The 17,922-nt window shown below is 34.7% G+C and overlaps 2 protein-coding genes and 1 pseudogene across 2 annotated transcripts; all 3 read right to left on the bottom strand.

The window, feature by feature from the left end:
• Positions 1 to 1,453: 1,453 nt before the first annotated feature.
• LOC139881723 (serine carboxypeptidase-like 27) lies at positions 1,454 to 4,333 on the bottom strand. The gene is made up of 9 exons (XM_071866147.1): positions 3,985 to 4,333; positions 3,782 to 3,877; positions 3,572 to 3,664; positions 3,399 to 3,484; positions 3,058 to 3,306; positions 2,143 to 2,270; positions 1,949 to 2,044; positions 1,758 to 1,863; positions 1,454 to 1,606 (listed from the first exon to the last, which is right to left on the bottom strand). Exons 1-9 carry the CDS (start codon positions 4,331 to 4,333, stop codon positions 1,454 to 1,456), a joined length of 1,356 nt encoding a protein of 451 aa, XP_071722248.1.
• Positions 4,334 to 5,551: 1,218 nt separating this feature from the next.
• Positions 5,552 to 6,637, bottom strand: LOC139881717 (large ribosomal subunit protein uL14mz-like). Its single transcript, XM_071866143.1, is given in 4 exon segments — positions 5,552 to 5,893; positions 5,895 to 5,927; positions 6,023 to 6,111; positions 6,604 to 6,637. Coding segments are annotated over 4 exon segments (498 nt in total).
• Positions 6,638 to 11,293: 4,656 nt separating this feature from the next.
• On the bottom strand, positions 11,294 to 17,338 carry LOC139881718 (RNA pseudouridine synthase 5-like; annotated as a pseudogene).
• Positions 17,339 to 17,922: the final 584 nt, after the last annotated feature.

Genomic DNA, 17,922 nt, shown 5'->3' on the forward strand with positions numbered 1-17,922 from the left:
AAATATTTTTTAATATTATTAATTAATAATTTATTTATATGATCAATTTCCATAATTATTTTTAAAAGGAAAAATAATTCGTTGCTCCATGAGGAGCAACATTTTAGCCGTACCCACCGATGCTTTTCAGCCAACTAGGAGAGATAAAATATTTACATAATATTTTGTTTGTTTTTATTTAATTTTTTTATATTATTATTTTTAATTTTTTATGATTATAAAAATAAATTTACATCATTATATTTTATATTGAGAATTATGAACTCAAAGAGAAAAATTATAAAATTATACATCATTAAATTTATGTATGAATATTTAAAATATTTTATAAAAAACAAACCTTTAATTTTAAAAATTATAAATTTTTTATCTTTCTTATATGGCTCCTACATATCTAAATATGATTGGAGGGTAATATCATCTTAATGCTCCCATGAGAGAGTAGCAAATTTTATTTTATTTTTAAATACCGACTTCACGTCCGATATAATATTAGGGTATGGCCTGTTTTAATATATTAAAATGATATTTCTTATGTGGTGAGAATTTTAGAAACTTGTTTTTGTTGGATTAATTAATGTTTGTTGGCAATGCTATGAAAAGAATTGTGAAAAAATCCCCAGCCTTAAAAAGTTTTATGTGGCCTCTTTTCTGTTGTATCGTACGCTGACAGTTGGAATATGGTCTATTTTTTATGGTTTCGTACACTGACAGTTAGAAGGAGAGACTAATCTTATGACTATCGATTGTGAGATACTCGAGGAGACCTAAAAAATATTAACGTACATCGTTAGGGACGAAAAACTTTATCAGTATATTTTAAAGAGGTTTTTTGAAGTTAAAAATTTTAAGGGTCGGTTTTCACTTTCTGATAAACTATAAAGTTATAACGGCAAAATTTACATCAATGATAAGATAGTCCCGTGTCTCGACTAAAATCTCCCATGTGGAAATATTGTCATCCCCTGGGGATGACATTAGTGAATGAAATAAATACTCTCTCCGTCACAAAATAAATGCAAATTATATGTAAAAATTTGCATCTATTTTAAGACAGAAGTAATAATATGTAGTATTATTTTTATTTTTTATTGAACTTCCACAGTAAAAATATGTAAAAAGAGTATCTTTTACTACTGTAAGCAAATTATCCGAATACACAACAAATAAATACTTACAACGAAATAATGAATAGTAAAGTGACAATTTATTAGAGACGGAGAGAAAGTGTAACATTTCAGAAGCTTTCTGTCTTTAAAATTATCTGTAGAAAGAAAATGGTACGGCTAAATAACTACTAATGGATTCAGAATTGAATGGCGCTCGAGAGGAGTGCTTCTCTTATATGTTCTATCTTTTGACTTTATTCCTGTACACAGACAACAAAACAATTCCTAAATCCTAATATACTTATAATATATAACCTTTTGATACTGAATTGCTCAACAAGTCTCTAATTATTCGAGGAGGCTGCCATTGGCTTGTTCTCCAAAAACGATCTGAAAAGAATGAATGATTGTCTAGGACGATGTAAGGGAACCTCATGTCCAGCTCCAGTAACCGTTACGAACGTCAAACCTTTGTACACTTGACTCCATCCACCAACCTATATGTATTGTAGATGAAAGCTAGTGAGATCAGATAACAGCTGTTATTCTGTCCTAAAATAATTGTCAATTTTCATTTTTATGTAATTCCCAGGTATTTTAAGACGAATGTTTTTCACGGCAGCATAGCAGTGAGAAAGAGTTTCATACCTTTCCATTATCGTACCATGGATACCAGTTAGTAATAGTTTTTAATTTCAGTGCGTCGATCGAATATCGACTTGCAGTCACTGGAACCACAGCATCGGTGTCACCACTGTAGAAAGATGTTGAGCAGAAATCATGAAAACACAGTTTGATACAGCAAGATATTCATGAACAATATTAACTCAGGCACCCACCTGTATACCCAAATCCTGAGACCTGCAGCAATTAGTTCTTTGTAAATAGGAAGCATAGAGAGTGGAGAATCCGCCCAGTAGTCTCCAACAATATCACTGCAGACAAGTCAAAGTAATGAAAATATGAATAAATTAATTTTAAAAAAGAAAACAAAAGAAACTCTTAGTTAACGTTAATAGTAAAAGAAATGTACCTGCAAGTTTTCCATGGATAAGGAATCGCTGTTACATTTGCATGGAGTGCTTTTTGAACTTCCGGAAGATTGAAGTAGATATTGGAATACCTCTCTGTGCAGGGATCATATGCTCTTGACATCCATGGCTGATTTTAAAAGTACAAACAAACATGAGGGAGATGGAATCATATATAGTTTACGGTTGATCACCATGTAGATTCTCAAAGCATTTTTGTCATGAGAACTTGAATTTGTAGTAAAGAAGAAAATAGAGCATAAACAATGAACCAGAAATCAAAAACTGAAGTAAATAACAGTTCCATCACTACTAAGTACTATATTCAAGTATATAAAAGACCAATCAAAGAGTAATAAAATTATAGAATCAGTAATTTTGCTATTGCCTTTAACTGGATGAGAGATTTTTTATATTACGGTCGCATGAGATTCCAACTGACTTGAGTAGACTTCCAACAGCAGATAGAAGCTTTAACTTAATCTCTAACAATCTTAAGTTCCTTTTTTCTTCTTTTTTTTTTTTTTTATATAAGGGGAAAAGTCCGCTAGACAAAGCCTTGTTGGTTTGGCACTAACACTCTTAAGTTCCTAGTTATCTCAATTCTGTCAATTACAGTTTATTAATACGCCCAAGCTTTAGTCCTAACGAACTTACACTTGAGCTTATTATTATAACAAACTGCAGGATAAATCTGGATATCATTTTTTAGCCCTCATAGTTCATACTAGTATATAAATAACATATACTTCGTAATTGTTGACAAGCATAACTTTATCAAAAAGACAAAAAGAAGAAAATAACCAATAGAAACTAAATATTGTAAAGATATTTTATTACGGGAACATAAGCCTCTACAGATTCAACAAACAAATATGCATTAAAAGGTGTCTTAGTGAAAGATGAAGGAGACTTACATAATGACCTCTTAAAGATGCAGTAGTATTGCAAGTCCGAGTATAAATACTATATGGGTCTATGTTTCCCTGTTCCATCTCTGCACTTCTTAGAGCACTCATGCATTCCACTGACGGGTGCTGAGAGGATCCAGAATCACAGGCAACTCGAAGCGATCGATAGGCCGAATCGGAAATTAAACCATGTGTCCACCAATACTCGAAGGTACCAACATAATCATGGTAGTCATCAGTGACAGCATTTCCTACCTTGTACAAAGAAACAAAGTTGAACAACATAATGATGAATGATCATATGGTAACATCACCTTTTTGAATCTTGATCATACATTAATTCTTACCAGAAATCCTTTGAAATTGATGACTGGATTCTTAATTCCCTTGTTCCGTTCATAAACAATTTGAGACAATTGAGGAACATAGTGACCTGAAATCAGTTTAAAGGAATGAGGGTCTCTCTTGTCACTTAATTAAATAGTAGATTCTAAAAGAAAAAAACTTTCTAAAACCAAACCTGCATAACTTTCTCCAGCAATATAAAAATCTCTATGCTTGTACTGTGGAAACCTTTCAAACCAATTGACAAGAAACGTATATGCATCTTCAGCTACAAAAATCAAACCAACCAGATCCCAAATTATCAAAACGTAAACAGTTAGCTGAATTTAGCATAGTTCACATACTAAAGCAAAAAACAATAGAAAAATCAGATTGAAAAATTTACCAGTTCTCTGATCTCCTGCCGTGTACAAATCAGATCCAGTATTGCTGTAAGAAAAACCAACACCAGCTGGAGATTCAAGGAACAGCAAATTTGCCACTGCTCCATGAAATGAAAACGAGTTAAAAGAAATATTACACAGGCAAAGAGAATAATACATTTATACACTAGTAAAACTAATTCTGCTTAAAAGTGGCTGAACATACATTTGTTCCAAGCATATGGATTCAAGTAAAGGTTCTTCCCATCTGGCCGAATACGAAAAGGTCCAACCTCTTCAGCAGCACCATAAGCAACAGAGGAGCAACCAGGGCCTCCGTTGAGCCATAAAACTAGCGGCCTTGATTCAGCTCCACGATTCACTGGCGACTCAATCAACCAGTAAAATAAAGCTCTGCCAGCATTTTGGTTCACGGTTACATAACCAGAGTATTGGCTGAAGTCAACATTTTTTGGTTGACCTGGTAACTCGGAGATTCTGTCTTTAACTTGATCTCCTAAGCTAAAAGAAAAGAGAAAAGCTAAACAAAAGATTGGGAGCATAGAATGAGCCATGAATGAATGAAATCACAAAGACAGACCCAGAAACACGAGTCTATAAACACAATTTACAGGGGACTGTCAAAATAATTTTTGTTGTGTAGACTTAAAAACGTCACATGTATTGGAAAACACGAACTAAACATGAAAGAGGGAAGACATTAATGAGTCAATCCTCAATCATAAGACTAACAGCCCGACACAACAATAACCCAATCCATGTGCAATGTGAGATAAAAAAGATAACTGAAGAATGGGAGGAGGTGGGGCCATGGTAGGACTACCAAAAAAATCCAAAACAGAAACAAATCCGTAACTCGATTCCAAAACAGTCTCTGGGTTGGCGAGGATTTCAGTTACACAGCAAAAGGTTGGCATTTTTACAGATATGAGAGAATTTCACAATCCCAATGATTGTGGTTAGTTGAAGATGAGGTGTGTGGATATCTCATTGAATGATGAAATGGAACCGAGCAATGACAAAAACAGTTGTGCTTCGTGTTTCCTTGTGGTTTAAACTAATTGATGCTTTGAAACTTCAAAAAAAAAAAATTACCCTTTTCACAATCTTCAGTCAGGCATTTGAACGAACAGCTTGAATGCGGACTCGAGACAGAGAAGGATACGACTCCTCTTGGTTCGATTAATGTACGACTCATAGAGAAGGATACGACTCCTCTTGGTTCGATTAATATTAGTATCGGCAAGCCGGTGGGCAGCGACCTCAGACAATCTATCAGTGTCGGCTCGTTACTTCCAATGGTGGTAATAGTCGTGGATGGTGGTCGATAATTTTTAGTAAGTTGCTGAAAATTTCTAGATAAACAGTATCGGATACTCCCCCCAACTATGGACAGAACTATTAAAATTCAACCAAATACCAGAGATATATAACGTTGATTGTGGTCAAATCTGACGGTTATCAGGGAAAAAGTGTTTATTTGCTGATAGAAATCAAAAAATAAACATGCAACAAAGTTCAATAGCACAGCATTTAAGATTCTTAATTTCTGTTCAAAATGAACAACTCAAGAACAAGATTTCAAAGGAGGATATAAAAAGTTTCTGATTGATTGTGTGCATATTAATCAAAAAAGAAATCACAGCAAAGAAGCATCATAAAATTTCACCTGCATTGATGGGGAATATTCAGATCTACAAAGAACAAAAGTCGAAAACTTATTTCTCCACATAATCGAAAAAGTCTAAAACTTCGGTGAGATTACTTCTATCTCAGGCAATGTGCTCTGCCAAAGTAAGAATCTTGACATGCTTTTTCTGTCTTAGCTCGTGGGGAACAGGTCCGAATACTCGAGTTCCTTTCGGCTGGCCTTGCTTATCGACAAGAACGACGGCATTGTCGTCGAACTGGACCTCACTACCGTCGCAACGACCACGCTTCATCGCAGCACGGACAACCACACCATACACAACCTCTCCTTTCTTAACCTTTCCATTAGGCATTGCTTCCTTAACTGAGGCAACTATCGTATCTCCCAGTCTTGCTCCCTTTTTCCCCGCCAAAGCTTGTATGCACATTACCTTTTTAGCCCCTGAGTTATCCACAACCTTCAGGAACAGTCCTCATCTGTATGAATGTCCTTATTTGCTGTATCAAACAACAAACATATGAGACAAAGGAGATCAACACCCTTAGACCGGATTTGTTCACGTTGCTCCTGAACATTAGAAACAAAAACAAACCTGAGAAAAGAAGTTAATGCTTGCGATATCTGTAGCTGTGCTCAACGAACCTGAGAAGTTGCTAAGGCCTCCCAAAGATGAACGGGTTGCTAATTCATTGCCAATACAAGTATATATAGTTACTAAATTATCGAATGAGGAAAATAAACAGAAGCAAAATTATAATTTCCATCTTCCCTGAGGTAAAAGCATCTAAATGTAGTTCATGGATGATGATGGAATTCATCAACTAGCTTAAACAGGCAGCTACATACTCATGGAGGACTGAGAAATAGCTGCATGCTAATAGGCTTCAGCATTTACAAGCCAATCACTGTTTCTTTGATATGATATATCGTCATTATTACAGATTGATATAAACGAGCATAAAAAAGATAGCATATCAACATAGAATATCATTTTCGTGGCGTTACAAACAACACATAGCATCTCAAAAGCTTTTCAAATTAATGAAAAAAGAATAGAAACCGAAAATGGCAGAAAACACTAATCAACGAGATGTTTCACAATCGGTTTTGTTGATAAGGAATCGGGGTTAATATTATCAGCATTTACTAGATCAAAGACAATATATGACATACCACGAATACAATTGGAAGCGAACCTTGCAGCCATGTTTCCGACCTTTATCTAGAAAAAAAAATGAAGAGATAATCAGATTCGGACAGAACATGATACAGGCGCTAATGTAAGACAACTAAACATGCACACTTTTCTTTCTGCTGTAATAAGATTGGGCTTAATTGTATCTCACCAATCATTAGTTATACTTAAGAACAAATCCATCGACAAAACATTACAATTAGCCTTTCTCTAAACTTCCATCAACGCTAGAAAATACAGCTGAACATGTAGACAAGCTGTCTCATCTTTTGCCCTTTTTCTACCTTAATATACCTCTCCTAGTTTAAGTTCTCTGTTTTTGCTAAAAAATTTAACATTTTGGGTCTCTGCACTTGAGGTGGAGACTTAATTCTCTTCTCACAAACTAACAGACAGACTGAAGGATGATCTCAAAACCTCTTGACTCTTTTCGTAGTCGACAGGGAATTCACTTTCAAAAAACAAGAGTTTTTTAATCCTAACAGGGTAAGAAAATAACTAAAACGATACTAAAATGTAGAGCTCTACAGAAGAAGTGTAAAGTCCCCAGTTCCTATTTTTTCTTCCTTCCTCATCCACAGAAGTATAACTTGAAACAAATTACAGTCAGCACAGACAAATTAACATACATGATGATTAAATGACACCATTATATTAGGTCTGCAAACAAATCATGAATGAACAAAAAACCTTAATCGGCAATTAGATACTAGAGTAGTTTCTCCTAAAAATTAAAAATCAGATTCGACAATCATAATCAAAGTCGAAACCATCGACAAAAGGAGAAGACGAAGCATAAAGTTGGCAAAGCCCTTACCTGAGAAGACGAAGATGGTGGCGGCGGCTGTGCTGTGGATGACCAAGACTGAAGTGAAGTGAACTTGGAAATTAGAATCAAAGCGCTCTCAGGTCTCTCGTTTTTGCCTTGTTAGTTCTCGTAGAGACCATATTCAAACCGAAACCGGCCCTGGACTGAACCGGTCAATATTGTTCGCGTTCATGAACCGGTTCGAAACATTGATGGTTCAGTATCGGTTCATAATTTTTGCGAATCGAATTGCAATGATCGAAGAGGCAGTATATATGATTACGAATTTACGTGGGAGAAATTAATAATTACTCGTATAATTTAAATTTATACAGTAAATTTTATAGTATAAGAATGAACAGAGACTTAAGAATTCGTAATGATGTATATGGATCAGGGTTGAAAGTATGAATCATGAACCGAGTATTCGGATCCTCAGCTCAACCGATCGACCCGGCATGGCGGCCATGTGTGAGGCTAGTTTAATGATATTAGTATTGGATGATGAATTTGTTTGCTCAAAGTTTCTTGTTTAATTAAATTGTCATTGTAATCAGTCATAGCTAAATAAAGCAACAACTTGGGATGGCAATAATGATTTGACAGTTTACAACTAAAAGGAAACCTCGGGAATAGGAATATTAAGTTTCATGAAAAATAGGTCGGTAAATTTTTATATCCGAAAAAAATGATTGGAGGTCCTTCTGTTAAAAAAAATTAATTCGGAGATTTTTATGTTGTTTTAAAGTTAGATTTTGTTGAAGTGTCACCAATATGACTGACACGTGTCCTTATGACAAATAAAAAGATGCCACATATCGTCTTATGTATAAAAATTTCCACGTAGACAAATTTATTCCAAATCTTTTCAAAAAAATAAATTATTTTAAATAATTTCTAAAAAAATTATTTTTAATAATTATTTTTATTTGAAGTAAACCTTTTATTGATTAATTTTTCAAAGTTAATATTTAATGTTTCAAATAAAAGTATTATGAATTAATTTAAAAAAATATTTTTTTATTTAAATTTTTATAATGAAATTTTATTTCTATTTATAAATTTTTTTAATTATTTTTGAAAAAATAATTTTTCATATTTTTAATTATCTTTTTAAAAGTTTATAGTTATTTTATAATTTATATCTTTCAAACCTTTTTTGTTATTACTCCTTCCGTCACAAATTAGATGTAAATTTAGACATATTTTTGGTCCCAAAATACATATAAATTTGACAAGTTTAAAGTAAAAAACATGTTCTTTCATTTTATCCGCCATCATAAGTTATGTATATTTTGAATTTTTTATATACATTAAACAACTTATTTCAACATATAATTTTTAATCATTTTAAAGTCAAATTCTATTAGTGATTATACCATATTCATCTACAACATACATAGAACGTATTTGAGTAATTTTTTTGGACAAAATAATAAGCGGGTCTTACACAAAATTTGGTCAAAGTTAAGTTGACAAATCATTTTTCAACACATTTTAGTATTGTACATACATCACTTATATGCAAATGATTACTAAGAATATATTTGTCAAATTACTACTTTCATCTTTGTTTTCTTAATCTATGTAAAAATGTAAATATTCGAGACGGAGGGAGTATTTAATTTATATAGAGTACATTAGTCAAAATTAAACTTTTTTGATTTTATTAAATTTGCTAAAATTGTATATATTGAGATAGAAGGAATACTAGTATTTTTTATTTAGTTAATTTAATTTTTTTTATTAATTTTTATTATTTTTAAATGAAATTATTGTTTGTTTAAAAAATAAGTAAAGAAAATTTATAAAAGAAAGGTTAAATTATAAATTAATAAAAAAATATTTTTAATAAAAAACTATTTATAAAAATTATTATTATTAATTTAATTTAAAAAAATGAAATCAAATTGTCCATGTGGCAATTTTAACATATAAGATGACATGCGTCATCGTTTCATTAGTCATGATGACACGTGTCAGTCATATTGGTGACATCTCAGCAAAAATTAACTTCAAAACAACACAGGGACTTCCGATTCAACTTTTTTATAACACAGGGACCTACGGACCTGTTTTTCACCAATACAGAGACCTAAAACTTAAATATCCCTCAGGAATAGGAATATGTTATATACTACCTCTGTCTCAAAATTACACATGAAACAAAAATGAAACATCATGTATTTTGAGACGGAGGAAGTAGTCTTTTGCTGGCCGTTTTGGAATATCCTTTGCTAATTACTTATTTCCTCCGTCTCAATACATATTTTTTGAGCTATCGACACAACTAAACAAGGTGAAAGGGGAAAATTGAACGTATTTTGATCTAAATTAGGTATGAAGGTCATATATTTTGAGATAAAATGACAAGTCTAAAAGAGCATGTATTGCGAGACGGAGGGAGTATAATTTAAAATTCCATTGGAGTAGCATAGCACCATCCAGTCCATATTTCCATGGATGATGAGATGTGATCAAAAACCTTTAAACAATGCAACAACTGGTAACACCGAATTCGAAATAAGCAAATGCCAACATTTTCTGTCAATACATTATTATACAGCATGTGGTAGATCATGACCCAAGTTCGTTAATTCAATATGGAAAAGAAAAGCTATATATTACCAATGACCAATGGAAACCTTAGACTGAAATCAACAAGACCACGTGCTCTTTCTAGCTTGGTAGGGTCCAATCCAACCTATCCATGTTCTGCCAAACAACAGCAAATGGAAAACTGCACAGACAAGTATTCAAGTCATCATTAGTATTTCTTAAGAAATACTACTAAGCAGCAAGATGCAATCATAGGTATTCTAGCATCCACAATAGCAGTACACACTGCATTTATGGTTGAAATTCTTACCTGAGAAGACGAAGATGGTGGCCGATAAAGACTCAACTGAGATACGTATTACAATCAAAACCTTTCACTGCCTCAGGTCTCTAGTTCTGGCTTATTGATTCTCGTGGGTTGAGAGTATATTCAAACCGAACCGAGTAAATCCGGTATTATTGACCGCTTCGGCTCGGTCAATTCGTTTAAGTGGTTTAGCTTTTGCTTCCAATTCTTTTTTAGTCATACATGGTCATGTGTCGGTTCTGGCATGGCCATGTTGGTACCTGAGAGGCTCGTCTGTTTGCTCAACTTTCTTGCTTAATGCCCGAGCATGTTTTCTATTTTAGTAAAAGAGTAAGAATGATTTCAGATTTAGATGGCATTAATTGAGGAAGTCTATCTTATACTACTGATAATATAAATTTAGATCAGGAATTCGATGTGCACATGAGAAGAAGAGAGTTTTTGTGAGAACTTGTTATGTAAACACATAATCTAAAGATTGAAATGAAAAACAAAGACAACTACTAAGAAACTAAAAGCCTCCGTCCCAAAATAATTGTAAATTTTTTAATACAAATTGCATATAAAAATTTGCATCTATTTTAGGACCGAGATAGTATTTTGATTGATTTGTTCTTGGTTAATCAGGAAAATGCCTTACAAGTTGTTAATATACAAACTAACACAACCCTACTCTTACTACTAACGGGATGAAAGCCTTAAATACTACCTCCGTCCCAAAATAGATGCTTTTTACATGCAATTTGCATTGAAAAATTTGCATCTATTATGGGACGGAAGGAGTAACAATTACTTAAAGGCCCATTATCTAACAAACAAGTTTTGCTCTGCTGCCTTCTGAACAAATACAATACTCATTAACAATCTTATTCATAGCCAAGTAAAACAAACAATTGCAGACGAAACAAAGATTCAACTTTCGAGAGTTCTAACACGAAAGACATCTACAAACAAAAAAAACTTATTTTGAACAAAAATGGAATAACACAGACAGCTAACAGTTGATGTCCATTGCCTCTTTCTGTGATTGGAGTATAGGCGGAAGAGAAGCAACGATTTTAATTTCCTGAAGACAATTCCAATGCAATGCAATGAAATATTCAAGTTCCATAACCATACAAAGTAATGGCTCATAAATATACAGTAGAAAATAATTGATACTGTTATTTTCCATCCTTACTTCATTCGTGGTTGGGAGAGATAAAACCACTTGATGTGCATGCAAATGGTAGCCACAATCTCCAGGAACAGGTTTTGCTGGCCTCTGATAGCCTCTACAAAACAAGGAAATAACCTATAAAACACCAAAATACTTGCAGATTTGCATCTAGGATTTCTAGGCATCACTTAACAATACTACGTTGGCATCACAAAAGGTATTTATAAGTTATTCACACTCACCCATCATGTTCAAACCTTCCATCATCCATTAATTCACAATCTAAGGATTTTGGGATCCCACCGGAGATATATAAAGGATCACCTGTTAGAAAATGTGGTCAAATCTGGCCTGTCAGGCTAAAAGGTTTTTTCTGCTGATGAATATAATTACACATGCAACAAAGTTCAACCATACAGGACCTAAGATTCTTAAATACTAACTAGAGAAACTTAGGAATTTGACATCTTTCAACCAGTTTCATAAGCATTCCCAACCACATTCAAGGACAAAATCAGAGTTGGGACTTGCCATTGATGGGTCTTACCTTGCAAAAATATGCATGAACTCCGCAAGGGAGTTTGAAAGTTTCACGATAAGCAAGTTTCCTCGACGAAAGTGCAATCACGGTCTAATAAACTTTTTAAGACCATTCAAGTAAAGGAGAATATTAATACTGTATTAGTTTACCTAGCAAAGGATGTCCGATGAATGCGAGATGAATGCGAATCTGGTGTGGTCTCCCTGACTGAATTTCTACCTGTTAACAATTTAACCCAAATAACTGAATATGAGAAACTTATTATACGCATGAAGAGTTGATAACATACAAAGGAAGAAGTTTATTATGCATAAAGAAATGATTCAAAAGGCATACCTGGACCAACGTGCAATTTCTTTCTACTTCTCTCTCGAGAACCTCAACTTTACTCAAAGCGGGTTTCCTGAAGTAAAGCAAAATAATGCCATTCAATAACTAGATGGAATAAAAAACTAAGCCTCTTAAATACAGTTTATGGGATAGAAAAGACACAAACGTCGTGGATGGCCAGCCAGGTTAAAATTCAAAGTTTTTCTTGAAATGCTGCAACTAGAAGTTCTATATCACAAGACCCAATTGAGTAATTTGAACAGCAGCTGAGAACAAAAATACATAAAATATACCATACAAAGAAGCAGAATAATTAACCTGAGGCAGAAGCAACATACAGTCCTTTGGCAACTCCAGGATATCTTATGAGACCAATTGGTTGATTGATGCTAATCTGTGTTGTGAAAACGATCCTTAGTTTGTGAAGGGAAGATGAAACAGTTGAACAACAGTGACTAATATAAATGGCATGTTGTATGAGCATCATGTGGAAAAACTCTTCAATGTTACCTTGTCCTCAGCTATAATCCCACTTGCAAGTCCTCGGTAGATCTTAGTAATTTTCCTCCCAACACTGTTAGAGAGTAAATGGTGAATTGTTATTTTATTAATATAAAACTATGAATTACAGGAACAATGAAAAGACCTACAAGTACTGAGTACTTGTCCCAATACAAGCACCGAAGGTGACTTGTCCAGCTACTAAGCTTAATGCATAAACTCTCCACACCCTCTCCCTCCGACTGCCCTAATCTTATATTAAGACCTCCAACTAAACATAAAATCATATCTCCCTAATTTATGCGATTTCCCTTTATTCTTTCCGAATCTATGCTATTGACTTATTCTAATTACTTGAACACAGCAACATTATTATAGTGTATAATATTATTGCCATGTTTATTTTATTCTGTAACACTGCCTCCCCCTGGAAAAACCACCTTGCCCTCAAGGTGGGGCTGCAAGCTCTAGCGCCTCCAATGTTGTTAGGCCATCAATTTGTTCCTCATCCTGAAGTATCATTGTTTTAAATGTCTTGAGTGGGCATTCATGTAATGGGTGAAAAGGCAGTTTGCAGTGAAAACACAAGCCTTTGCGACGCAATTCTGAATATTCTTCTGAAGACAATCGTTTAGCATTCACTTGAAGTGCAGGCTCCTTGGTGGTGTTGCCACCTGTGGTGTTGTCTTGTGGCTTGGGGTTATGTATGGCCGTGTTTGGAGGTGGAAGAGACTTGTTCAGAAGTCCTGTAAGCTCAGTGATAGGTGCATTCACGAAGAGACCTGATGACTTCAATTTGGGCTCAGAGTTGCTAAACAACCCAGGACCAGACTTAGGTGACTGATGGACTGCGCAAAGTTCAGCCTCGACACATCTAGCAGCATCTATGGCGTCAACGAGTGAGTCCAGACGGAGGGTGCGAACCCGACACTTAATTTCCGGCTGAAGTCCATTCATAAAATACCCCAAATAGTGAACATTGGGTAGATCGTGTACCTGAGTGGCCATTTGTATGAACAGATCGATGTACTCTTCGATTGAAGACACTTGCCGAACCACAGCGAGCGGCTCAAATTCATTGCCTGCATGGCGGCCATCATATCGGCGTATTAACTCCTTTGTAAGTAACCTCCATAGAGATTGGGTATACTGCGTTCAAGCCAACGAAACCAATGCAACGAGGAGCCCTCCATGCAAATCATTGCTGTACTGACCCATTGCTCTGATGGCACCGCGTTGATTCTGAAATATTGCTCCACATGAGCAATCCAACTTATCGGGTCTGATCCGGTGAAAACAGGTAGTTTCAGTTGTTTTGGAATCAAACTTTGTCGGGTATGTTGGGTGTATGGGAGATTTGGAACTTGTGGTGGTGGTTGGGATGACGAGGATTCTACCTGGACAGAAATCAGATCTGGTTTCTGTGATGGTGCAAAATCAATGCCTTTTCCTTTGTTAACCAAGGCTGTAAGCATTTCAGTCTGCGATTTGGAGCATGGCTTTGAGAGCGACAAAGTCGTCCTTAATCTGGACAAAGTCTTCCTTAATCTGAACAACAGCAGTGGAATTTTCTCCAACAGAGTTTGACAAATTGGTATTTTTTTCCAGCAGTTCTTCCACCAATCTCTCTAGATTGTCTACACGAGCTTCCATTTTCGTGACCATGAAGAACGGTAGGTCGGAGCAATGTTAGAGAGTAAATGGTGAATTGTTATTTTATTAGTATAAAACTAGGAATTACAGGAACAATGAAAAGACCAACAAGTACTGAGTACTTGTCCCAATACAAGCACCGAAGGTGACTTGTCCAGCTACTAAGCTTAATACATAAACTCTCCACACCCTCTCCCTCTGACTGCCCTAATCTTATATTAAGACCTCCAACTAAACATAAAATCATATCTCCCTAATTTATGCGATTTCCCTTTATTCTTTCCGAATCGATGCTATTGACTTATTCTAATTACTTGAATACAGCAACATTATTATAGTGTATAATATTATTGCCATATTTATTTTATTCTGTAACAAACACCATGTCCAATACTTTGGTCACTGTAACAGCATGCATAAGGAGGAATGATGAAAAGCATCATGGCCAGTAGTTAACGGATATAAATATACAAAGATGTCTGATGGTAACAGTAACACATCCTATTTCTCATGTTCAGTCATGCATCAGCATGCTCTACCACCAGTCGAATTTGAATCAACTAAATGTTGCCTTAAGATATTACACTTTTTACAAAAGGGTAAAATAGAAGTACTCTGTAGGTATTGTTTGCAAATAATAGTAACAGCACGACAACTACTAATAAATAAACTTTAACCATCCAAGGTTTAATCTTTCAAAGCATAGTTCTGAACAATTCAGTGCACGAAAGAAGTGCAGTTCCACAACCCTCAGGCAAGTGGTGTTGAAGGTCATTTTACTAGAACAAAGATAATGGAAAGAAATCTTGAAGATTCAGTAGTCAAAAGGACTGCCTCTACTCACAATCATTCAAGGACATTTTAGGCAATGTCTATTCTCTCATCTTTTAATATGGCTAATGTCAATAAAGCCTACAGGATCATTGAACAGCTTTTTCTTACACTCAAAAGGGCTCTATTCTCTAGTGTCTTGGGAAAGAATTAGCATGTTGCACCTTAATCTGTATTCTCCTTTAACAATCAGGTTCCTTTTAAAATACTACAGATATAGATAACTGAAAAGGAACTTCATTTAACTCACAATCATGCAAGTTCAACCAATTTGTAGAAAATGGAAGAAATGAAAACCAGTTTACGTTCCGAACCTGCCAGCCTCAAGAGTAGATGTTCCATCGGCAAAGTATGCAGCAAGCCTTGTTTTTGCAAGCTTTGTCTTCGCACAAAGCAGTATTCCTGGAATCATTTAATGACCAATAAATTAAGAAAAAATCCCATTTCCCAAGACACAGGGAATGCAGAATAAAAAGATCCAGCATTTGCCCAAAAAAAAAAGTAGCCTATAATAAAAAGATGCCACATTACATATCACAAAACTAGAATTGAGAAGCATTAAGGCTATCAACCAACTAAGGATGAATGCTATGCTGAGTTTCCACAAAAACTAGCATTTCAGAAATATTCCATGTGTCACTAGCCACAGCAGTCATAAAAAATAAAATCAACTAATGTAATAAACACACAAATATTTTTCACTTTCTGGCATTTTTGTTTCAATTTATTATTTTGATCGACATTGAGTACAGTCTATAATAACATCAGGTGTGCTATCCATCCTTTGATTATTCATTTCTTTCCTAAAGTTCGAACAGATTACATGCTAGTCTGATCATTACATTTAGCATTTACCCGAAGTGCCTCGTCCTAGACGATGTACAGGAACTGGATGGGCCTCATGGGCATTTATGGAAGAAATCTGCTCGCTTTTTTGCCACTGAAGCTGTGTTAAGACTGTCCGTTGCTGGAAAAGTCCTCCAGGTAAGACTTGCAGACCAGAGGGCTTGTGTAAAGCAATCTAAATATAAAAATACTTCAAGTTAAACAAGAAATACAATCAAATGCCTCAAGCTCTATTTGGCCGCTAACAAAATGAAGATAGATTCAAAGTAATCACTTCTATGCAATTTTATCATTGTGGCAAAGACAATAAACACTAAGCACTTCATTCTGAAGCATATGTACTATTTAGACTAAAAAAGGCCGACACTGAATAAATGTAAATACTCCACTACCAAAGTGAGGAAATGTGGGACAGTCAATTAAAACCAAAAGTATAAAGTCGCAAATTTTGGCATGAAGTATGGTAAACAATTCAGTAACACGATGTTTTTTAGAGGAATATTTACCAAATCAGCATCTTCATACAAAACTTGAAGCATGTATGGCGCATCAGGCTCTTTCCAAGGAAGCCTATGATAGACAAGTCTCGAACCAGCTCTGATTTAAAAGAAACACTGTGTTAAGTAAATTTACGTTAATGTGGCTTCACCAAATAAAAACAAAATTGTGGTTTTTTAGAAGCAACCTGACAATCGTTTTCGGTTCTTTAACAACTCTACCGTCAAGAGTTATCTGCAGACCAACAAACAATGGAATTTCCACCAAGAACAGCTTAATTCATTCCATAGCAAAAGGGCAATAAAAAAGAACAAAAATTGCATGTGCCAACCTGCCCATTTTGAATTCGCTGCAACCAACTGCTCAATCATTAATACATACTAATAACTAACCATTCAATTGTCTTTCTTTTGTTCGAAGAAATGTATTAAAAGAAGTTACCCTTGAAATGGAGCTGAGTTGTTGTGTTTCTTTGTGTAAAACTCGATCAGTGTCAACTCTGTGATTCAAACAAACAAGTATTAACACAAATCAGGAAATAATTAGACTGCAAATAAAAATAGAGAGAGAAGATAGAAACCAGAATCAAAGGACAGTCGAACGACGTCGTTGTAGTGGAGGCCGTCGTTGTTTTCAGGCCAAGGCAACCCGAAAAGCTGAGGAGATTTCGACATCGGTATGCTCACAGACGCACACAGTCGCGCTCGAGTCAAATATAAAGGGCCACAGGTGCGATTGGTTCTTCAGCTTTCCGTATTTTCAGTCCATCGCCCCTTTAGTTTTCATTTAAAATATAAAACTTCAACATTTACCATTTCAGATGAATTTGATCCCCCTAAAGCATGGTAGTCAAGAACCTGATCCGGAACATAGGATCGGTCGATCCTACGTTCCGGCATAGGACGGCACACCAGTTCTCACCCTTTAGAACGTAGGATTGGTAGGAAATACGTTAAGTTTTAAAAATTTTATATTTTAATCCTTCAAACTTTTTTACTATTCTTTTTAGTCCTTCATTTTTCATATATTTATATATATTTAATATAAATTAAAAATTATAATCGTCAGTTTCTACCTAAAAACCCGATTTTGACTACCTTGCTCTAAAGTCTAACCTAATGCCGTCAACGCTCAATCAACGAAAGAACTAAATAGTTTATATGTATAATAATTTTTATTTGAATAGATATCATTTTTAGATTTTTCATATATATCAATATCATTAATTTTAATACATAAATCATCTCTATTTTATAATTTTATC

Source organism: Rutidosis leptorrhynchoides, unplaced genomic scaffold (assembly GCF_046630445.1).
Source record: "Rutidosis leptorrhynchoides isolate AG116_Rl617_1_P2 unplaced genomic scaffold, CSIRO_AGI_Rlap_v1 contig186, whole genome shotgun sequence".
NCBI lineage: Eukaryota > Viridiplantae > Streptophyta > Magnoliopsida > Asterales > Asteraceae > Rutidosis > Rutidosis leptorrhynchoides.

What these genes read in the sequence shown, in the direction of transcription:
- LOC139881723 (XM_071866147.1), bottom strand. Translation starts at nt 4,333, where the DNA reads ATGGCTCATTCTATGCTCCCAATCTTTTGTTTAGCTTTTCTCTTTTCT. An exon ending in TCCATATGCTTGGAACAAAT is followed by an intron (nt 3,878 to 3,984) that starts GTATGTTCAGCC and finishes TTCATGGAGCAG; the next exon opens with TGGCAAATTTGCTGTTCCTT. An exon ending in TATCCATGGAAAACTTGCAG is followed by an intron (nt 2,045 to 2,142) that starts GTACATTTCTTT and finishes ACTTGTCTGCAG; the next exon opens with TGATATTGTTGGAGACTACT.